We start from the raw sequence: 24729 nt of genomic DNA on the forward strand, positions 1-24729 counted from the left end.
TTGTTGTTGTTGTTTAGAGATGTCTCTTTGGGCCAAGTGGCTGACACGCTTGAATTAATGTACATCCAGCTGAGCGCAACGTTCTTCCCCCCCCACTCTCTTTATTTCTTTTTTTTTTTTCTCTCCATGATTCTGCTGGCGAGACTCTCTAGAAAATACTAGCTAGCTAAGCTCAAAGGCCAGGCAGTGGTGTGTTAGTCATGGAGAATTATCAATTAGCAGAGATGAAATGGCCACTTGAAAGGGCCTCTCAAAACATGTCGCCCTCTCTGCCTCTCTCATTCTCTCTCTCAGCCTCTCCATTTGATTAACTCTGTGTCTAGGTGGGAAGCACGCCTTTTTCATTCAGTCTGACGAGCACGTCGAGGATTAACGAGTTAGCAACACCGGCGTTTCGTTTATTATTAATTAGGACGTTTGTGTAGGAGCGCGTGAGGGTCTGTGTACATCCACAACCAAACACTCGATCGGCCGTTTCCATTCATGGAGAAACGGCAGCTTGTGAGGTGTTGTCGTCATTAAAGTTTCAGTACTAAATAAATTGAGAACGACGCCAAACACTTTAATCATAGCATAATGCAGATTTTCCAAAGCAAAAAAAGAGCTTTGCACCTGCTCAAGCAGGGCTACAGTTTACTGTCATTTGTCTGACAGTTCAGCTTATTTAAGTTAAAGCTTTACTCAACAAACAAAAAAGGAGAGAAGAAAAATATGGCAGCATATGAAAAGCATGTCCTGAAGAAAAAGCCAGTGGACTACCTGTTCATTTACACACACATGCACTGAACCTTCATTAATAGCCTTTTAGGTATGTGTCAGCAACAGCGTGGCCTGTAGCAACTATGTGTGAGTGTATTCGTGCGTGTGTTCATGTGTGTCAGCGGGCGCACGAGTCCCGAGGCTGCTCAGCACCAGGTACAAGCTCTTTCACCCATATGGTGAGTATTCCAGAGGGAGTGAACTCTTGTCGCTTCTCATCTATACACACACACACACACACACGCACACATGCATTCACACGCACTCACATGCATGAAGATGAGCGCTCAGCCATGCACGAGAGGCAGTCCTGTCACAGCTGAATATTTCTACTGTAAAGCGTGTCTGTTTGTGTTTCACAACCTTTCTGTTGAAGTTGTTTTCCTTTTAGAACATCCGGCACACTCAGTCACAAAAACAAAACAAAAATAGGAAACCCCATTAAATATTATTAATTTTAAAAATTGTTTACATGTTCATCAGTTTTATTTATTTATTTTTTTTATTCATTTCTGGAAAAGAAAGTGATTCAATTTGGTTTCCTGCTTTAAACAAAATACATACTTAAAAAAAAAAAAAAGTTAGCACACCCTCTCGCCGATTAGATAATATTTGCCTGAAATAACTTCAGTGGGATGTTATTTCACTGGGGAAGTCGTGGTTTAAATAACCCAAAACAGCAAAAAATATCTCCTAAAGTGTCTCTGAATAAGACAAATTGTGAACCTCTGAACTCCATGTTTCCCTGTTGCAATAAAAAACACTATTTACTGAAGCACTTAACATGTGACTGCCAAAAAATAAAAAAATGCTGCATCACAGTAACATCCTAAATATAGCAAATGGAGACAGAACAGAGAGGGGCAGACGAGGAGAGTAGATAGCTGGAGTGGGAAAGGTTGTGTTTATGCCGGGGGCAATGGTGCCATGTTGTTGGTATGTGTGTGTTTTTATGAGCTGGAGCCAAATGCGTTTAGTTAGTGATGTCTAATGTGAGTGAACACTTGACTCGCAATGAAGAAGACTGGTTTAGAGTGTTTGTATCTGTGCCGGTGAAGCCTCCCCTCAGGCCGCAGGCCGCTTCCTCACTGCCTCTCTCTTTCTCTCTCTCCCTCTCGGAAGCACACACACGCTCACCCCCACACACGCTCACACACATACGCTCAATTAGACCATTTTTATGGCTTTAATGTATCTGTCAGGTCCACTGGCAGTAATGCAGAGACTACACTGTACACACTGCTCAGCTGGCGCGAAGTCGCGCACACACACAGACGCACAAACACAGAAAAAGAAAAAAAAAAAACAAGCAAAGAGGGTTTAGCAGATAGCCTGTGTTGCTGAATTTCAGATAAAAGAAGAAAAAAACAGAGCAGGGCTTTGCTATCAGCAACTCACAAGCTAATCAGTTTAAGCTGCACCAGTACTCTGCAGCCCCAAGTTTACTGGGGCTTTCATCTGCATTCGCAATGAACAAAACGAAGCTTGCTTTACCAAACAAAAAGCCATCTCTAGCATTATGTGGCTACATTATATTCATACCCTTTCCACTTTTCGTACTTCCGTTTTTGTTTCTTGTGCGCGGAAAGATAAAATTCATGACAGCTGAGGCCTTCACAAAACGGCTAGATTCATACTGAGGTTTGCAGGTCAGAGTAACCCCGAACACTCCCAGCACATTTTAAGCCTTCATCTCTCGCACCGCTTGTCTTCACTTACCCTACTACTACAATGATGAAGTCGAGCAGATTCCAGCCGTTCCTCAGGTAGGCGTTGGGGTGGAAGAGCAGGCCGTAAGCTATTACCTTGAGGAACGCCTCCACAGTAAAAATGATAAGGAACAGGTACTCCACGCGCTCCTGCGGACACACAGAAAAGGCGAGGTCCACTCATTTATCAGAGCAGCAACATATTGCAGGAGACAGATGGTACAACATGAGAGAACAGTGAGTGAGCTAAAAGTGTAACTTTTACATTTAAAAAAATTCCCTGAAAAAGGTGCGCTAACCGTCCGGTTGTATGCGTGATCGTTTGCAGTCATAACATCTTTTTATTTCCTAGAGATTTTTTGAAACTTGGGAGAACCAGCAGTGCTGACCCCTTTATCTGCATCTGCTCTGAGTTTAACAGCCTGCACAAGATGTTCACTTTCTGCGTATCAAGCCTGTAGTTTGTCTGCAGTGTGTGTGTGTGTGTGTGTGTGTGCGTGTGTGTGTGTGTGTGTGTGTGTGTGTGTGTGTGTGTGTGTGTGTGTGTGTGTGTTTGCTTCATTATTTTTTTGTGTTGGCATGTATTTGTGTAACTTTTGGTCATGTACACAATCAAAACGTTTTGATTGTTTAATCAGAGCAGCCATCTTCCGGTCCCTCATGGCCACTGTTTGATGCACAAATGAACACACATGCACACACACACACTAACTCACACACGCGCAGACATTCAGAAGCTCTGTTTCTACCACAGAGTTCCTCGGAGATTGTTGTCACAGTGACGACCTCCTGCCTGAGGTCCTGAGAAATGTCCCGATATGGCTTTCTGAGCGCAGGATCATACGACTTTTTGATTATTTGGATAAGTTGTAAACAATTCATCATCCACCTAATTATCTGTCAGATCTCTTTTATGGCTGCTCGTGTTGAGCTCGATCAAGACGTGCAAAACATGAACGTTCTATATTCAGCTACGTCGGTTAATCAAACATATTTAGCTACATCTGTCAATCCACTCATTCGTCTCAGCCCCTGATCCCTCTCGCGATCCCACTCTTTTCCCAGGGACACACATGCACACAGGGCCAGAGGTTTGGAACAGAGGGCCAGCCAGGTCCCTCAAGGCCTCAGGCCTGCTCCCCTGGGAAAAATCAGCCAGACCTGAACCTGAAGGGACGCAGCCTCTCTATGTGTCTAAATGTGCAATAATGGCTTTCCAAGCTGTCCAAGTTGCCAAAAAACAGAATTAGAAATCAAAGCAGCAGAAATTTAGGTGTCGTATCAAAACAGTTATATGAATATACAGCTTAGGTAGGGTGTGCAAGCAATTTCAGCAACACAAACCTAATAAATTACAGATTTTTTTTTTCACCACAAATGCATCAAATGAGATTAAATAGTAGCCAAAATGCTAACTGCTTCTTTCTGCTGGATGGGAAGTTTTTTTTTTGTGTGTGTGTGTGTTCAAAATTGAATGTTTGAACAGTAAATATAAATGTTTTTATACGGGTGATTTTGTCCCACTTTTCTCCACAGCATTTCATTCTACCAATAAATGCAACTCTTGAAGCATTAATTGGTAGAAGTGTGGAAAAAACTTTTTTACATTTTCATTCTCTGCAACAGCAATTAAAAATACATTTTAATGTTTTATCTTAAGGAATTATCTGCTTAAGGTGCACAGGCTGGGAAAACAAATTCTAATAATCGGTGCTCATGAGACTGTAACATGGCTGCTTTTCTAAGTTCCTCTGGTAGCTAGCTCTGCTACAATGGTGAAGATTGCTTGTATAACAGTAAGAGAAACAAAAGAAGAATGCTATTATGTTTATTTATCTTCTTCTTTGTAAAGGATGCACAATTAGCAAATATTACAGCATATCATTTTATAGAGAAAAAAATATGTTACTCTGTGGGTCGGTTTGTGTATCTTACAAAGTAAATTATTAGAGCAGGTAAATAAAACTGACACGTTCCCTCCAGACAGTGAACATCCAAGAAAATGTTTTTATTGCTGTTGAAGTCCACGTCTTTATTTATATGCATATATATATATATATATGTTCAAATATAGCATAAACAAAGATGTTGAATGTCAGGCAAGGGGTTAGTCAACATAAACAAGTACGTTTACAGACTTGTCTACTCATTTCCAATCCTATGGTGTAAGAGAGATTGATCCATCCATCCATCCATGGGAAAACTACACTAATGTACTGTACACATTATGAGAGGTTATTCTCCCAAGTGGGAAAAAACTCCTTCTAAGTAAAGGACAAATAAAGTCTGCTTTGTTGCTGAATTAATTATGATGACAATTACTCTAGCATCACGGATCAATGTCAACAAATAAATCAGCAGCCTCGATGTACAGTCAACGTTGATGTCTGTTTGCACAAGTTACCCTGAGATTGGTTGTTGGGGCTGATCAGAATCTAAAGCAGTTCCAGAGAAAACAAACAAATGTGTCGGAGCGTGGAGGATGACTCCATCACACCAGTTGCCAGGTCTGAATCGAGAAGTGGCCCTGCGTTCACTACAAAATGAGACTGCGACAACGGCACGCCAAAAGTGAATGAATTAATGTTGAAAGAATGCTCCGGTTCACATTTCCTGCCGTTATTTTTGTATTTCCTCAATAATCTGGAATCTAGATATGTTTCCTGATATTTGGACAATATAAAAAACAGTAACTAAAGCACAGAAACATAGTAGGTTTCCACCCAATTCTTATGCCCTTTTTAGAAATCGAAAACAACCATGCACTGTTGATTTTATTCTCACTGCCAATTTAAAGTTTTGCTTTAATCACTGGGCTTCTTTATCTTTATTTTTGATATTCTCGTATCAGCTTCAAAATCTGTCGTAATTGATTTTTTTTTTTTTTTAATATCCATCATCTGCTCTGATGACCCTTCACCACACATGGTGCTGATGTGGAAGTAATTAATTTCTCAAATCCACACACTCGCACATCTCACAAAGGCTCTCAGTAACACTCCCTTTTTCTTAAACACACACACACCCAGGCCGTGTATCTGCTGGTGACAGGCAGACAGCGTGGCGCTCAGAAGAATAAAACAAAGAAAAACATCTGGTAGGAGCAGCTTAGCCTGCCACACACACACGCACGCACACACACACACACACACACGCACACACACACACTTCCTTTCCTCCTTTCATTCCACTCATAGAGACCCATAAAGGGAAAAAATCCATAAGGGGCACTACTAATTTGGTTAGTGACAGGAATGGAATGAGAGATGAAAGATGAGAGACTGGAAGAGGGAGAGAGAATCAGGTGCGAGGAATAGAGGCAGACTAAAAGAGACAGAGAGGAAGAAGAAGGCAGACAGAACAACCGAAAGGTGAGTATGTGGGAGAAATAATTGAGTTAACTGTGATAGGTCAACCAAACCACCTATCCATCAACCAGACCAATCAGATTATAGTATTGACATTCTACCATAGAGCGGGCTATGTTTCCATTTGAAACGACCTTCTGTGTTTGTGTGTGTGTGCTGGAAGACAGGATTAGCCATTAAGCTGCTTTTGAAAGATCCCACAGACCCATCATAGTCTGCTGCTGTGTGTGATTGCCAGGCACTTTGAACACCGGCTGCTCACACACACATATGAACACAAAGCAGCGGGGGGTGGGAGGGGAGGGCTTCAAAGATAGCATTTTTATTTCAGAACTTATCCATTCAACACGTCCAAACCGCAAAGTTACCGGCAAAATAACTGACAGTGAGTAAATACTGTGTGTTTAGCAGGGATGCAACAACCACATGATGTTAAAACACTTGTCATCAACGTGAGGCCGGGTTCCAATAAGCCTGAAAATACAGTCCAGTTAAATTAGGGTTTAAAAATAGCCTAAGAGCAACAAAGTCAATGTTGTACATTAACAAAGGTTTGATTTTGATATTGGCGGATCTGAAAAAAAAACTGTGCTGCTTGGTTCTCTCAGGAGATATGGATCAAAACTTAAGCAATTAGTTGTTAGAAGCTCGATGTTTGAACCGAGTCATGCAATTTAAAACAATTTGACCAAATAGTAAGGAGACACGCAGACTTGTAATTCACAAGAAAATATAGAAACGTTTTTAAGAATTGCATTCCAGCATTCAGCAAAGAGAAATGGTTCTGGTCATCGTAACGTGGAAGAAAAACGTTTAGTGTTTGAGTTTGCAGTCTGGACTGCATTTCATCATCTCAAATCTGATCCACTTTGACGTAACAGGCCTTTAGCTAAATAACTGAACAAGAGCACAGAAATTAATTTAAACTTTATTTGCGAGTAGTGACTAACCCTGACTACTGATTTTTATTTACTTATTTACAAATTATTTAAATCACATTTTGTTTTTTTTGGGGGGGAGGGGGAAATATTGTTTTATGTTTCACTTTTTAACCATTTGGAGAGAAAAAATTATCCGTGATTTTGACAGGTTCTTATCTTGCATTTCCAGCTGAGAATATCTATGAAGAGCCTATTAATTGATTTGATGTCAAAGAAATATTTTTCAAAAGAACGCAGAGCGATAGTGCAGGATTATCAACAGGAGTGCTGGCTTACTCACCTATGACAAACTGAGTTTTAGGTTCTTATCTTTCTGCATACCTGTGGGAGAATTCAGCACCTGGTGAAGGCACAACACTGCTTGTCACAACTCGATTTAATTCATTTTAGAAAGGGGGGAAAAAATCCATGTATCACTTTATCTCCAAAAGTGTATTCTAAACCTGGATGCAAAATAAACCCGATGCACTTTAGTGAGCAGGCTTGACTTTCGGTTTCCACCCTGGTATATAGAATACTTTCTGCTCTTGTTACATTGAGCACTGTGAGCGTTCGCCCTTTTGTTGTCTCAGCCAGCTGGTGAACATTTAATTTTCTCAACCATTGTCGTTCTGAAGAGGGTCTCTATTTGTGTGCTGCACAGAGCAGCGGTGGATTTGAAACAGCTACTGGTGGCTCTCTCTCTCTCTTTGTCACACACACAAACACGTACTGTGCTGGAGTTGGATGTCACCATGCAACGCATAGATATTTTAAAATAAAAATAGACTTTCATCTCATTTTTGATTAATGTGAATATGTTTTGATGCCCTGGAATGCATCAAAAGGAGTACAGGAAACGCCATAGCCTTATAGAAAAGAAATTTCCTTGGGCTGGATTTAATTTTAGGTTTTCACCCTCTGCAAGGCTTTATCACACTGTAAGCTGCTGTCATACTGCTTCTCGTCTTTCTATGTATGTTGGCGTGTCGAAATACGGTTATTATGTGGGTTTAAACATGAGATAAAATGCATTTAGTCAGGATCCAGGGTTGGTTTGGGGTTTTGTGGGTTTGTAGTTCATTTAATCTGTTCTGTTTAGTTTTTATTTTGTTGTTCTTTACGTTATTATAGTTAGGTTGTTATATCTTGTGCTTAGTTTTTCCTGTTTTTAGATTTGATTTTTAGTTCCCTTACTCTCCCTAAACCTCTTGTGCCATATTCTCTCTCTTTCTCTCCGTTCTCAGTCTGCCTTCTGCTCTCTCCCCTCACTCTTGCAACCCGTTAGCTAATCAGCTCTGGTCTACTGTTCCAGCGTTCCCTCTCTGATTATTTATACACCTCTCCTCTGATCACTCCTCACTGGTTTCCCCCCATTATTTCTCCACTGCTCCATATCATCCACTCTGTTTTCCCCAGTTTCCTGTGTTGCGCTCCCAGCTTGTAAAGTTGTGTTTGGACTTCATTATACTTTTACTCATCATTATCCAGTTGCTGACTCTGTATGACACATTTAGTGGAACGTTGAATCCTGTCGCTCCTATTACGTTGTTTCATTTGTAAGTGAATCAAAAACTAGGTTGGGATGCTGTTAAGTGAAACCTGTCCACAAATCCATCAACTGTAGATGAATGATTAATGCAGACAGAAGCATAAAACTAAATACTTTCCACTCAAAACTTTTTGCACTACTTGAACCACATTCACCCAGCTGTCCAAGACGCACCCATTGATTAACCGATAAACAAACCAGTGGGTCGTTGCTGCGACATTTGACTGCCGCTTGTGTAAATTCCAGATGGGACAGTTGGAGGGTGAAGAAGAAAACCTGCAGCAAACAGCCAGGGATAGGGAATCGAACCTGGGACAAATGCACTGAGGATCACAGCCTCCACTTGGTGTTAGGTTAACTGGTTACTGTAAATTGCTCTCAGGTGTGGTGGTGTGTGTCAGGTGTGGTGGTGTTGCCTGTCCTGTGTGTATCTGTGTTGCTCTGTAATGGACCGGCAGCCTGTTCAAGCTGTACCCTGCATCTCCAGCCAAGTCTTCCAACCCATGTGAGGCTGCAACGTAACAAAATCCAAGTTTAAAAAAAAAAAGAAAAAAGAAATGTGACAATACACTCAGACTTGTTGGTTATAAACAAATCTGGAGTGTCGTTAAACTTTATCAATCTTTACACTTTTTCATATTCTTCCCATGTCTTGCTATTAAATCCTTATCTCCTCCTCATTTTTCCATCAACTCCACTGTTTGACCCACTCCCTCACTTTTTTTTTTGTCACCTACTGTCCTTCTTTTTCTCATCTTTCTTTCTCTCAATCTCTGTGGGTGCCAACATGAAGTTACCATAGAGACCAGGATGGGTGCCGACAGGTTTCCATAGAAACTGGGCTACGGCAGCAGCAGATTTTTATTTATTTTTTCCCACACAAAGACAGATGACACTGATCAGTACTGTACCAAGAATATCCACAGCACATAGTCCTAATTACTACTGTTCTGCCAGCATCTAGAGTTCCTATTGTGTGTCTGCTGTATGTGCTAACAACACAGTTCCTATACTGTTATGAAATTATACATTTGCGCGTGTTCGGTTTTCCCAATCACAGGATCATATGCCACCAGTTGATTGTGCTAAATGGTCATATTTGTACTAAATAGTCTGATATGCACATATTGTTTGAAATGTTCTCAAGTTCAGTTTTGCCATAGATTTGCAACTGCATTTAGGTTTAGCAAATAAATGGTGCTTTGATCTAAAACCAGGTCAATATTGCTCTGGTGCTACAGCTGGTTGATGGTGTCCAATTTCAGTCTTCAAGGGCTATTATAGTAGCCAGGTTAGTACAACTCTCAAATCAAGTGCCAAGTAAAGGCATGAAAGTCTAACATTGAGTTCAAAGTGATGGCATGCAAGTCTTGAAGTTTGTTCCTCAAACACTTTTCATTGTACCAAAATCAAGGAGCTGCAATAGAGCAGGTCAATGTCTTCAGGGCTAAGAGCTGTACTGAATATAGTCTGATGTTCGCGTTTTGAAAATCGACAAATCTGTACTTATTTCTAAATGTTCAAGCTTTGGTGTACAATATGTTGATACCTTGGTGTGATCCAATAGGCGTTCGAGTGAATGTTTACAGAGCAGCAGTTTCAGTGAGTCCTGGACAGCCAGTTTGCGCTGTCCCATCAATCCGCTAATTAGAAAACTTCCTCTGTTTTCGACATATGTACAGTAAATATGATAGAACAAAAAAAAAAACACTTACAGCTGTATTTGATTTCTGATTTTTTTTATATTTTACTAAGTTTGAAATATTTGAATTTAACACTACACTTCTTTATAATATTTCTTTCTCTATATATTTGAGGAGGTCACTCAAAAGAATCGCTGTAGCAAATCTTCTGTGAATTTCTGAGCTTTTAGCAATCCTCTTCAGAGTTTATCACATCTAACAGCCATAAAGAAGAAATCTAATTTCTCCATTTTAACACTTTGCCCTTCACCGAGGACACGGACCCATCAGCTTTTCATAGACACTGAAGAAGAAGAGCACTCATCTATCTGCAAAACCTTTTGTTAAGGACGGATAAAAAAAAAAAGAAGTGGCTGGGGAGAGGGAAGTCTGGGCCTCCCTTCTGAAGCTGCTGCCCCCGCGACCCGACCCCGGATAAGCGGAAGAAAATGGATGGATGGATGGATGGATGGATGGATGGATGGATTAAAAAAAAGTCTCCTAAAGTTAGGCTATGTTCTTGTAGTCTCCCGAGTTGGAACTCTTGATATATTGTCAGCTGTCTTTATAAATAGTTCTGCTCTTGAATTCAATAAATAGAAAAAAAAATTGGACCAGCAAAGCTAATCAGAGCTGATGGGAAGGTGTATTTAAATATTTAGAGATTTTTATTTGGGGGCTGCAAAAGACTGGAATAAAGTATTACGTTTTACCTCAGGAGAGCATGAGACACCTGAAGTACAGGAAAATAAAGTAATCCAAGGAGAAAAAGCACATAGGCTTATAAATCATCGCACATAATCGGATGGTGTGCGTGTGTGTGTATGTATGTGCAAATATGCATGTCTGTTGATGTTTGCATTTGTCTGAAGCGAGATTACGTGTACCTTTGAAAGAAAAGGATGGCAAGAAAGCTGGAGATGCCGAGATACTGTAAAAAAAAAAAAAAGACAAAAGACTGATAAAAAAAAAGATAAAAATAAAGAGCAATAGATCTTTCCTCCTCTCATTTTTGTCATTCATTCGTCCCTTCTAACATTTTCCCTTTTGTCTTTTCAGTTGTAACAAACTACCTCTCCAGCTCTTCATTCTGCTGCGTCTGACTTATCACGACTTTGCTGCCTCACCACGCAGGGAGACGGATGCAGGAAACGCGGACACGCACGCCACCACGGTCCCGAATTAGGAATTTGTCTTTGTCCTCAAATACAGATGTCCCTTGGAGCTCGCAGGTGAGTCACAAGCAAAGTAAAAGATGAAGATGAAGCGAAATGACAAACAAACACACAGATCAGTGTTTTACATAGAGATCAGTGTTGCTGATTCTCAAACTGTCAGAATGGATGGATTACTATACTCTTACTCAGTGCATGACTAATGGCATGCGTGTGCGTGTGCGCGTGTGTGTGTGTGTGTGTGTGTGTGTGTGTGTGTGTGTGTGTGTGTGTGTGTGTGTGCGCATATGAGTCATCTAGCATCTTTCTTTAATCAATCTTGCAGTTATGGCTAAGACAGACTGAAAGGTGGCGAAGATTGACAAAATACTACAGATGATAGTATGCTGACACTGAACACTAAAATACCATATTTAAAGACAAAACTGTAACATTTTTTTTATGAAATAAGATTAGTAGACTCACAAGTGGACACCAGATATGTTTAATTAATGTTTTTAACGTCCTGACATCTAATAAATGACATCAAGTCTGTCTAAAACACACACTTTCTGAGGGTTATGAATTCAAATCCTTATGCTGGGGCTAATTTTAAGACATAAACATTAAAGGTTTTCAGCTTTTTCTGAACAATCATGTAAAATGTAGAAATAAAAAACTGTTGTAAATTTTTGCAGAAAGTCAAAAGCTATATCTACTCCATTAGAAAGTCAAATAGTATTTTTGCAAAGCATAGCAAAGATTAATGTGAAGAATTGGAACTGGTCCTAGATTTTGCTTATTTTGTTCTGGAATGACCCAAAGTTATTTAATACAGAATTTATTTAAAAGGATCATTATGTATTTTCCAGGTGCATAGTGCCGTTTTATACCACAATCAAGCAATTACATCTTCAGATGTTATAAAAATGATATAAAAAAAACAACTTAAAAGAAATTTGAATTTGCACTTTGACGTCTAGAAATTGGGACCCTGTCTCTTTAAGACGCTCCTACTTTTCCCGACACTTGAAAGTAAGAAACCATCTGAAACTTGAAGCTTACAAATCTGAGCTGCTTAGAGAAAAGTATGAATACAATGACAAAACAGCCTGATATCTGATCATAACCACATTTGTGTAGAGACTAAAAGATCTGCATAAGAAGAAAAAATCTGGTTTGATAAGTTAAAAAAGTGGGCTTCAAAAGAAAAATGTCAAAATGATGGAAACCTAGGTTGAGTTCAAGTAAATCTTTAGGGACATGGAAGCGCTGATTTGCTAAAAATCCCCTTTCAGAATGAATTAATCACCCCTGAAACAATAAATCCCTCAAGTTCTGAGAGGGAAATATGGTTTCAAGTCAACAAATGAAAGAAAACATCAACCCCCTCTTTCTTTGCGCGTGTCCCTTTGCTTCCCTCTCTGTCCACAGTGAATTGCTCCTATCAGAGCCAAACACACCACTCTATCTCCCCACGGTGTGCTGAAACAGCCATGCCTGTAAATGTGAGTCTGTTAAGAATTGCTCCATCATTTCCCCCTCTGGTTAGTGTCCACCGGAGCGAGACCGGAGCACAATACGAGGCAAATGTAGGAACAGAAATGCAACAAGAAAATACTGACAGTTGTGGCTATGTTTTTTCATGTGACACACAATCTGTCTCCATGCCCAAAAATGCAGCACAGGGTTTTATGAACAATTTAATTCATTAACTCAAATGCATGTTTCTCAGACCTCTATAGATTCAACTCTTAATAATGGATTAAATCGCCTTTCTACTTTCTGTAACCGTACATCGTAGGTCCTTTTGTTGGTTAGTTTCAGCAATGTAACTTTCATGCAGTGTCACCTGATTTACTTGACTGGGTCACTTAGACCTTAGATCCAGCATTCATTGAAATCAGATGTGCTGAAACCTGCACCCCTTCGAAGATTCAGATGAATAATTCACAAAAAAAAATAAAATATTAGAAACAGCGCTAGATTCAACATCCTTAAAAAGAGAAGAGAAAGAAGAAGTTTAACAGCCCACCTATCAATCACCTCAGAGGAAGTCGGCCAAAAAGAAAAGACGGCGCACCCATAAAGCAGTTTCTGTCTCTGGCATGCTTCTTCCATTGACGGGAAACCAACACAACTCCAACTATAAAGTTTTCTCATTTACAAGATGTAGTTCATTTGTACTTTTTACTGCATAGAAACTCGATTTCAGTGATTCGGCTCATTTTGTATCATTTTGTGTTTCTCTGCTCAGTTTTAATAGTTAAGGACTTGCTTACCAAGAATTGCATGCTAACAACCAAAGCAAAATTGGAGGCCTGCACTAATTATGATATTATGAAATATACTTTATCATAGCAACCTTCATGACAGTAATAGGTTATTGCAAACATATTTTTTAAAACCTCAACAAAAGGTTGACTTCAGAAAAGCTATATTAAATTATGGGTCCACAAAATCTAAATATCAATCCAGTATGTTGTGCTTTTTAGTTCCAAAGGAGTCAGATACAAGGGAAATGAACTAAATAATTCAGGGTTATAAAGCTGAAACTTAGATGCATTGATATTTAGATTTTTTTTTTCTGAAAATGAATTTCTATGGCTGATCTACACCTGCACTGTGAGCATTTAAATAACAACCAAGAGTCAAAGCCTGTTCTTAGTGATTGTATGCATCTGCAGAGGTGAAAATTCTGCTTAAGAATAATACAGCAGGCGTGCAAAAGGTTTATAATAAAAGGTCTGTGTTCCTCTGTTGACACCGAGGAGTTCTGTGTACCTTGGAATTGAACTGTGAGCACTTTAAGTGACACTGGATTTGTGGGAAAACGTAGCACCTTACCCTCTAACCTAGTAAATCCTCACTGATGAAATATGATTAAAGCAAAGGAAGCTGGTGTAGCTCTTCTGCTGGGTGCCTTAGCAATGTCACCATGACACCCAAACAGGATTAGCTGCTAACACCCACTCCCCTGCTGTTACCATAGTAGCACTGTTTAAACTGCGATCCGGAAGCTATAAAAAGACAAACTGAGCTTCAAATAAGAGAAATTTGAAATAATAATAAAAATAATAATAATAATGTGATTCATATAAAGTAGGAGTGGTTGCCAACTTATCTTTTAAGTACATTTTAATTCACAGGAAAGGAAAAACTGAGGCAGAAAAAGGAAAACAGAAAGATTTAACAACTATTGATCAAGGTGGAAATGGATAAAATGTGCTATCCTTCAGTTGTCAGTTTCAGTTTTTTAGACTTGTGAATTTTTCTTTTAGTAAAACTGTGAACCTCTAAGATGATTCTGAAGTCCTGTAATGCACTGCCATTTATTTCCAAGCTAAATGAGTCTATCACACTGTCATACATGTGGGTAAACACAGCTGTACTTTAAAAAGTCTGTCAAAACAGCATAATCAAACCTAGAGTTTGACACAAATAAACTCATTTGAATAAAGAACCATTTGAAACTAGTCTCTGTTAAATTGAATCTAAAGCATTCCTGATGTTTGCACATAGGAGATTCAATTAAACTGACAGTACATTGTGAAAGGGAATGACAGCTGGAAGCTCTCAGATCTGAGAGCGATGGCTGTAGGCTAAACAAGACTGTGAAATAACCAAAAATAGATAGAACACAAAGAAATCCTATGAAAACGCTGCAGCTAATGGTGTATCGGGGGGCAGATAGTCGGCGAGGAAACATGTCTGTGTGTGTCTGATAGGTATTTGCTTAAAAGGAATTATACGCTGCTACGGTTGGTGCGTCAGGGCACTGCTGCCAAAGAACATCTTGTGAATATGTCAAAGACACCATGAGCTTTGACAAAATGGCAGGGTCTGATAGCCTGAAATGGAGATTGCTTGGCTACAATGATGCAATGCACATTTAGTTGAGTACTGTGCCATGCCCACTAGATCCCATTATGGATATTCAATAAAATGTTGGGTCAAAAAACAAAAAAACTAAGGCTAAGATGTGTTCCTGATGAGCCTCTAACTGTACAACAGACAACTGCTACGTCGTATCATTTAACAGGCCCAAACCAGAATCTACAACTCAGAGCTTAGAAAGTGAATGCAGCCAAGTAAAAAGATATATAAAGAATATTGTAAAAACAAAAACAAAAAAATCACTTCGCTGTTGGTTTTGGACTGAAGAATGTTAGGGGTTACATAAAATTGCTGTATTACTGTTGGATGATACTAAAACCAGATATGTCTTTGTCATGATTTCTTCATTTGTCTGCATAAGCTTTGATATCTTGGGTGTATAAATCAAATTAGATGTAGGCATAAAAGACATTTGTCACCTATTTGTCCCAGTATATCATTAGTAGGCAGAGATTGAATGGAATTTTAAAACCTATCGAGTATTTTCTGTATTTTTCCACAATGCCATGTTGCCTCTTTCACCCTGCAACATCAGAGTTGCACTTTAGAAAATAGCCGTTAACTAGTTTCATTTTTTTCCTCTTTAAGCTCGAGTCATGAAAAGTCATGAAAATTGCTCACAAAATCTCAAATTTGTCGTAAAGCGCTACAAACTCTACATGAAAAGCCCTCGACTGCTGTTAGTAATGCTTACAGTGTTAATCGTGCTAATTGCTGATTTTTAATACTAAAAACAGTTTATAATGTCAACTCTGTCATCACGCCGTCTTAGTTTACAAATCATTAATGAAACTCCGTTTAACCGCAGAGCTGTTTAGCTGTGACTCATGTCTCACCCACATGGTGTGACGTCACCTCTGATCTTGATATAAATACTTTGTAATTGTTCACAGAAAGTCTTCTAAGGCTCCATTATGATAACAAGTAAAAATAAATGACTTAACATTTTTAACACACATCAGCAAATCAGAGCTTTTTTCTCTCTCAAATTTTACATTTCACTCAGCTGATTATAAACGATATATTAGACTACGGGCGTCAAACTCCGGTTGTTGAGGGAAAGCAACCTTTAGATGCGTCTCTGCTTCACTACACCTGAATTGGCGTTAGCGGGACTCTGTATAACTTGACTGCATGCTGAGGAAGTTATTCAGCCATTTGACTCGGATGTGTTGAAGAGGAGATGTATCTAAAGGTTGCAGGACACCTTCACGACTGGAGTTTGACGCCAATGTATGCACACAAAAAAAAGCGAATGTTATGGTGCTCTTGTTCCAGAGAAAGTTATAGATCTACAACGTGTCCTACAAAGGAGTGAAGAAGATGCACTGTAAATGTTTTCTAAACTTTTTTTAAGAGTTGTACTATCAATATTCTGCGATGCAGATAGAGGGAGAGCGCTTAAAAGTCGTCTACTTTTAGGAAATCAGACAGAAAATATTTGGAAAAAGTGATCAGAAACCTACTCTGAGTACTTGAGCTTTATGAAACAAAACATTTATTTCCATGTACGCACTAAGTGGTCCATTTAAAATGCACAATTCTACATTGTTCACCCAATTCCCGTTCAGTACAAAATGAATGTGACGACGTTGCAAACACTACTGATGGTCCACGAGGCCAGTTGTTGAGAGATCAGCTGGTTGGACTAAATGTTCTACTGAAAAAATATTCTTTTAAAGACGCGCAAAGATGTTGGAGGGGGGAAAAAAGCAAGAGGGAGGGCAATTAAAGCCGCAGCGCATCGCTCCAGTTTCTGCAGAACACAGAAGCTGCAGACAGTCTCAGCTGATCAGTATCAGCTGGCTCATTTTATATAATCTGACAAGCTTGCTGTTTTCTCTTTCTCTGATCATTCATGCGGCTCCTGCTGTGGCTGCTTATGCCTTTTTATCGCACCGACACCCGAGCGCCATCCCGACGCTTCCATATTAAGCTCGATGGCGATTTCATGCTAAGCTCGGCACGCGATTGCGCCTCTCGCCACGTGCTTTCCGCCAGTTTGCCAGTAGAAATCCCCACGTTGAGAAAGCAAAACTGTGTAATTCCCGGTTGTGAGTTTCCATTGTCTCATGTGTGCAGCGCTTCTCTTTTCTGACTGTACGCAAAAGTGTCCGGAGAACGTAGCAAAACAAGAGGGAAATGTGTTTGTCCTGTGATGTTTGTGCATCGCATATGAATTTTCTCAGATCAAAAGCAACGCCGGTCACCTACACCCAGCCTAAACTCTCCCTTTAAGCTCAGTGGAGGACACTCTGCATGTGGTTTGGGTCCCTGAAAGCCCATGTCCATAATTAACAACATGGAAGACAGGGATGAGACATGGACCTCACATGTAATCCTCACCATCTTGGATGTTGTGCAAATTTAAGTCCCACATTTAGCGGAATAACTTCACTTACATGTATTCAGATGGATTAACACAAAATAAGATATTTTGGCAGAAGTAAAATCAGAAGAAATATCAATCTAGATTTTGAAGTGTTTTATTACCACGATGACCAGGTGTTGACCTCTCCAAAAAAAAAAAAGAAAAAAAGGTGCTACTCTGACTTGAAGTGATCTGTCAGATTCAGCTTGTACAAGATTTTCTTTTTCTTGCTTCATTTTTCTCTTTTTTTTTTAACGTGAAGTGACCAAGAGAGTAGTATGGTGCTGACAACTAGACTTTTTCTTAAAAAGGCATCGGAACAAGCCTGTGTTTTTAGTGAGTCAGCCAGAGAGCAAGCGCAAGAAAAGTGTGTGCATACTGTGTCATAAGTCTGTGTGTGGACATATTTTTTAGTGCCTTTCTACTGATTTTGTAGCACGTACAGCACAATGAACCACTGAAAGAATTACAACTTTGTTGTATTCATGTCTCTGTATGACACCGAAAAACAGCACAATGTTTATTTTGAGTTTATTGCCAGCACCCAAAATTTACTCGTGGGTAATTTGGTTGTGTACGTCAAGGACAATGAACGTCTGTGAAAGGATATTCGTTTCTGAAAGACGCATGCATGCATATACACTAACATGTGCTGCTACCCTGACAAAGCATTGTCTCAGGAAAAAAGAAAAAGCCCTTGTTTAAAAAAGACTTTATGCAAATATGCTCCCTGAGATTCTCAGTCATCCACAACAAGTGCTTAAGCAGAAGGACTTTCTTTCTTTTCCTTTTTCTTGATTCACCTCTCATCCAAAAGATTTCTTCGGTTCAGGTGAAACATCTTTAAATCTCACAAAAACGTCCATGGCGTTGTTATTTCTTAGATATGCCCGCTTACGTTTCCTCTCAGAAACAAACTTCTTGGTCAACTAAATCTTTTTAAATCTAAATCTGCCAGACGTATTATAAAAAAAAATTAAATGTAGTTATTAACTATATGTTACTGGAAATGTTCTCCTTCTCACCAAGGCTCTCTGTCTCAACTTTCTGTACAAACTTTCTCTTTGATGTTTGTGCAGCTGCGTGTGTAGTCCTGCACTAGTGATTTGTAAGTTTATGTCTCATCGACTTGTTTTGATTGGCTCCGCTGCGTACAAGGTGCCTAAATTACACCGTCTTCCACTGGATGTTTTTGTCTCTTGGCTTCTCGTTAACTATCCACGCAGCGTTGTGATCTGAACTCCCGCTGAGTCTGGCACGTTGACCAGCTCCCACATTCCATCCCTTCGTCGTTATCAGGCTTTGTTTCTTCTGCTTGCAATGTTGTGCTTGACACAATCCAATATGCTGAACTGCTGCTAGTTTGCAAATAGGTTTTAGCAAAAGTCGGCGCGCGTACGATACGGTACGTTACAGACCAAAACCAGCGTCAGTAAAACAGTTTTATTATTATTTGAAGATTGAGGTAAAATTAAAAAGGGAAAAAAAAAATGGTCAAGTACCTGCTTTAATCATTTAAATTATGATCGACGAAAAGTCAAAACATAAACCAAGTCAATGATAAGCCTCACCTGCTAACAATGCAACACTTCCTACAGTCACCATAGCAACATGAACATCCCTTTTATATAGGAAGAACCTCTGTAGGACAGCGTGTCCTCGTGATTTACTCGAGGGTGATGTCATGAGGTTGACGAGACACGGGGACACGCCTCCCCAGAGAGGACGCACCGTGTTCGTCTGGACACGGTGACTTACAGGTGTACGATGGCTAGGTCATACATGCGCATTCCTGTGGACAGATTTTATTTTATTTTTTTTTTTAAAGAAAAACAAACACCTGTCCTTCTTCCTGAGTCTAATTGTGGCGGCAATCAAAAGACGGAACGTTCTGCAGTCAGCAGAAAATATGACGGGGCTCAAAATGGAGATGAGGCGAGAAGTCAAAAAATACGTTTAGGTGGGAACAGAGTTGAAGGGGAGGAACTTTACTTATGGCGTGACATGTGAAGGAAACACTACACTTAGCACGATTAAGCATTAGCAAATGACCAAGCTGTCAGAGCCATTAGCATTTGAAATAGAACTCATCATCCCCTCTTGTCCTTTATTATGACACATCATCATAAATCACCCTGCTCACAAACTGTGCTGCAGCACCTAACACCATCTTTTAACTATAGCTAAGCAAGTTGTTGCTCAAAGCCTCCGTGACTTTCTCATGCCTCTGTGTCTCATCAGTTCATCTACCAAGCATATTCACTTATATTAACGCACACCTCTCCCTCGTCCCCTCCAGAGCATTGCCCATTAGTGTTGCTTGCATGGTCTTCGATGGGGCCTGTCCACCACGCCAGTCCCTCGAAGTGGCCTCGCTGGAGTCGCCACAGAACCTCGACTTCATCAATCTCCTTCCAGCTGGCAGGAATAAGTGGCACCAAAGGGCGAGGTCTCTGCTGGCCACCTGGAGCCAAAATGACTGTCAGGACAGGAGAGGCGAGGAGAGGACAGGACAGGACAGGTAGGCAGCCGATAAGGATGTTTACCTTTAGGAAAGAAGAGAGGGTCGTGCAAACGGTTGGAAGATGGCGTAAGCAGGTGCTGCGGAAATTACGGGAAAAGGGATGTTTGCGAAGCCTTGGATGCAAAGAAGAGCACCTGCTTTTCCCCTCCCTTTATTCCTAATGCAAACACTTGAACAGCACTGTTTTTGTCATGTGATCTTCTCTCACTGAGTGTTTGCCAGAATGAGCCAGGTAGCTCCTCGGTGCTAGAAACGGAATTTCATGGTTCTGCTGATATGCACTAAAAGCACAGCGAAGAGCACAGAGGTTAATAGGCGTTCAGCGGATTGATTTATGGGGCTTCGTGTAATCCTCCAACAATCTAGAGACACAATGCACAGGCCAGGGACTCACAAGTACATGTAGATTTTCCAGTTTCAACACTTCTAAAGGAAAATGCACAGGTAATCCAGAGAAACCTGGAGGACAAATGTGCAAGTCCAAGCAGTTCTGCCTCTACAGTGAAACGGATGCACGCTCACTTTATTGATTCCTGATTTTAGGATGCAGATTTTGCGTTTGCGCATAAAGAATTTCCGAGGCACAGGTTTTACAGAAACCTGGCAGGTATCTTCTCAGATTTGAAACGGAGATCCCGGAACGTGTCACGTTTACACACTCATTCACAGAAAGTACTTTGTGTGCTTCAGCCCTGAATGCTGCCCTTGACTGAAGCAGCAGAGGTTAATCGCCGTGTTCAGGGGGCACTAAATCATATTTATAGAATCAGCAGTGCAGTTTGGGTTTTCTTAGCAGGCATGAGCATTTGATTCTGTCTTTTAAAAAACGCACCCGGCAAGTAAAAGATTTAACTTTCCCATTACTCAAAAATCGGTTCGTCGTTTTGTAACATCCCGGAGAATTCATATAACGCATAAAAACGGATAAAACCAGGGTTCCGCGTGCAGTTTAAATAATCCATCCTTCCACTACTTCACCGTCCATCTTAGCTTCCGTTCTTCCACTCTTTCTTTTATAGTTTTGTAGAAAAATCCTGACCTCAACAGAAATATCTACCTTAAATTGTAGCTCAACAACGGGACAAAATGGAAAGAACTCATGAAAAAAAAAAAAAGCAAACAAATACAGAATACTCCAAAATGCTCCAAAAAAAACTCAAACCATTCAAAACACAATCTACATACATGCCCGATATTTTTCACGCAGTAACTAAATTACATGCCCCCAGCCTCTCTTTCTGTGTCCTACAATTCTGCAATGAGTCAATGACGACACAAACACTAAAGATCAGTAAATCTTCTGCTCCCAGGTCGTGCATGTTTAAATGATTGAGATTTATGAAGCTGCACACTGACGTGCTGCGAAAAAACCAAAACACACCGAAGCTTGAACAGCACATCACCTGCAGACGCACACACAGAAAAAACTCATTTCTGTCTTCATTTTTCACTCCTCCTGTTGGAAGGAAAACATACATTCTGGGCTATTGATCAAAGCTTAGCAGGATTTGCAGCCTGATATTATCACTTTTTTTAAAAATACATTACATCTGTCTAGCAGTTTGGATTTTAATGTAAAGCATCTTAAAGAAAAAAAACCAAAGGTGTAGATGTAACCTGAAAGCTAGAGCATCCACCTGTTGGATGACATAAACAAGCTGTGACACACTCACTAAAAAGTCCATTCTTATTTCTTTTCTTAAACATGAGAAACATAAAATAACTTGGTCTCAACGAAGCAGTATTTACGTCAGACATTCGCAGATTAAATATCACTTAAGAGTCGAGCAGCACCTGTCGCAACTTTTGATGCCCACGCAGTAGAGCGGCAGCCAGCGAGATGCGTATCAACCTCCCAGGTTATGTCGAGCTCTGAATCGGAAACGGCATCAGATGAGGAGCCACGTGCGATCGACTCTAAGCCAGAGCCACTGAAATTAAACGCGGGGGGCAAAATGTGTTTGACGTTCCGAAGACAAGAGGCTTGACGAGTTTCCTCGGCTAAGATACAGTGAAGTGGAAAATCCAGTGCGCTGCATTTACGGCAGAGAGCGTCACACCGGGGTAGTTATGCAATTACTTTCACCTGCGTCGGGAGCGTGCACCGGGTCCACTTGACTGCGCCTTGATTTCTACCAACCAGACGAGAAAGTAGCAAATGGAGAATGTCTAACTACGAAGAGGACAACCATGTCTGTATAAACTCTTTATAGATACTTAAGCTCAACATATGTCATTCTCAACTGGTAAATGGTTGTATTTGTTTTAAGATGGCCTGCAAAAGTTGCTCTGATTAAATCCCTGATATGATGGCTCTCACCCTGAATGCTTCACACTTTCAACGGCTCCAGTCCATGCTTGGGTCATGGTCCGAAGATGCCAACAGAGCCGCGTTGTCTTCAAAAACTGGAAATGAGACCCTGAGCTTTCCAAACGGCACACCATTTTTTTTATGTGTGTGTTTTTGGTTACTAACATAAACCCAGCAAATCTAAGCAAGACTTAAATTTGACGTCATTAGCCCAGTTAAAAAAAAAAAAAAGAGGGCTGCAGCAGAAAAAATCCCTGAAAAACCATGACACAGTAGTCATTTTAAGTACATAAAAACATTGGAAACAATTTTCTTAACAATTTGCTAAGTAGTCCACGATTAGAAACGGCCGTGTAGTTCTTTTAAACATTTAACAATGTGGGTCTGTTTCATCCATACACCAAAGAAGACTAACACTGACAGCTTCACGTTTTATACACTCAGCTCGTACAAAACAGTTTAAGCATTCTGAAATGGGGGGAAAAAAATAAATAAATGAATGGAGCTGCATTTCCCATGAAGGAATTTATAAGTGCAGAGCTTTATACCAAATTTATATCAGATGATTTAAGAAATATTTGTCACTCTTAGCTTTTACCTACCCAAGCTTAAAGATTCCAAACGTTACTACTAACGCAGCGGGGAAATTGTTTCTTTTATCTTAGCAGGACCAGGTCAGGCTTCATCCACATGAGCAGTGCAGCTTCATGAAATGCAAACTGGATCTTCATGTCTGACCTGCCAACAGCCTAGATTTGGTCTTTATTAAAGCGCATAGCTCATCATGAACAGTTAAGTCATGCAACAAAGACAGTGGATTGTTAAATAGCAGAAATTTTGAAGTCTGTAAAAACGGACAAACACCACCTTATAACACTCTCAGCAATTGAATAATTCAGTTTAAATGGTAAAATACCGCTGCATACAACATTTAAATATTCTGACTTTTGACTTTGCTTATATTTTCTGTTTATATGTTGAAGTCACTACCTTTTTGCTATTTTTTAACAGTTTTTTTTTCTCTCTCAAAATGGTGACAGGATAACGCAAAAGCATTCCAGATTAACAAAAAGTGCAAAAAAAACTGTCCCATGTCTCATTTGTGAAGTCATTATACAGTTTTAATGCTTACAGCAAAAACAAGCACCTTCACAAAGTGTTCAACTTACGTTAAGACACAATTATTTCCAACTTTTGTGGAAATAAATAACCCATTGAATGTTGACAAAAAGATCTCACCGTCTAAAGGGCATACCATGTATTTTTTTTCTTCTTTTTTTTTAACAACTTTATTTCTTTTCCAAAGAACTGTCGTGGAGGCGGACACAAGAACATCTTGCTTGTATAATAAAACTATGCAACGGCACTGAGCTCACTCTGGCTCATTATAAATGGTCTCTTTGGAGAAGGTTAACTTTGCCTTTTAAAACCAGTGCCGATGATTTGTGAGCCTCCTGCGAATTCTTGGGGCTTGGTTTCAGTCAAGCAAGCAGTAGCAGAATGTCTCTGCTTCATTTTATTTCTCATTTTGTACACTTTGTGCCATTTCCCCCCCCACCTCCCTCGTCAGTCTCTCTCGTACATCTTGAAGTGATCACTATTTTGGCAGGTAGACAACGTAATGGCAACGCAGCACGTGGAGAGAGCACAGCCACAGTTTCACTGCTGTTTCCCACACACACGCACACACACGTAGCTTTAATTCCATTGTGTTAACTAGATGGCAGAGAGCCTATTTCAGTGTTGCCAAGGCAACAGGTTTGTAAAGTTAGCGTTCTTGAGTGTGCGTAGGCCTGGAAACTTACAAACGCAACAGATCTAAGCACGAGTTAATTGTTCATCGCTGACAGCTCGGCTGCTGACATCTGCAGCTTGTCGCCGGCTATTGTTCTCATCCAAGTAAATGACAGACGAGACATAAACGATATAATGTGGTGGTAAATCTTTTACAGTATTATCTGTGAGCGTCATCTCCCAGCACTTTTCTTTAAACTCTGTAACTGAGCCGATTGTCCATTTCTACTTTTTCACTATTTCCCAAAAAAAAAAAGAAAAAAAAAAAGATTCAAACCGTGCAGGCGTAATTAGGATATGACATTTTGGAAATTATTTTTATTTTAACTAGCATGACCCAGTCAACTTGAATTAATATATTCAGAAACAATTGATAATGGAAGTTATCACAAGACACTTTGATTTATGTCCAATCAGAAAGCAAATCTCACATGATACTAGGTACAAAAATTCAAAATGATCTTAATCACAATATTCAAATGATATTATCAAATTTACTTTAATAGAAGTTGGTATAGAAGAAAGACCATTAGATTGGATGAAGTGTTAACCAGTAATAAACAGAACATAAGCACAGCTAAGGCGTTCCTAGGCCAAAATAATTATTTACTTGCAAAATAAACATATACGATGCACTACTATACAATTGAGCTTAAAAGTATTCATATCTCTGGCATATTCATATTGA

The 24729-nt window shown here is 39.9% G+C and overlaps 1 protein-coding gene and 1 long non-coding RNA gene across 33 annotated transcripts in view; one reads left to right on the forward strand and one right to left on the reverse strand.

Moving 5' to 3' along the window:
• The window catches only part of LOC103459269 (uncharacterized), a 175269-nt gene that overhangs the window by 71519 nt on the left and 79021 nt on the right, over positions 1-24729 (forward strand). For 7 of the 9 annotated variants that reach the window (XR_532712.3, XR_014086108.1, XR_014086107.1 and 4 more), the window contains exons 3-4: positions 11050-11222; positions 19712-19933. This is a non-coding gene — a long non-coding RNA (uncharacterized LOC103459269). The remainder of the gene's footprint in view (positions 1-11049; positions 11223-19711; positions 19934-24729) is intronic. The other 2 variants (XR_014086111.1, XR_532711.3) reach the window with 1 other exon arrangement.
• The window catches only part of cacna1c (calcium channel, voltage-dependent, L type, alpha 1C subunit), a 177471-nt gene that overhangs the window by 70170 nt on the left and 82572 nt on the right, over positions 1-24729 (reverse strand). For all 24 annotated transcript variants that reach the window (XM_081604118.1, XM_081604131.1, XM_081604127.1 and 21 more), the window contains exon 4: positions 2479-2618. In XM_081604118.1, coding sequence (XP_081460244.1) covers positions 2479-2618 — 140 coding nt within the window. The remainder of the gene's footprint in view (positions 1-2478; positions 2619-24729) is intronic.

The sequence above is a fragment of the Poecilia reticulata genome, chromosome 23 (assembly GCF_904066995.2).
Source record: "Poecilia reticulata chromosome 23, P_reticulata-male-v2, whole genome shotgun sequence".
NCBI lineage: Eukaryota > Metazoa > Chordata > Actinopteri > Cyprinodontiformes > Poeciliidae > Poecilia > Poecilia reticulata.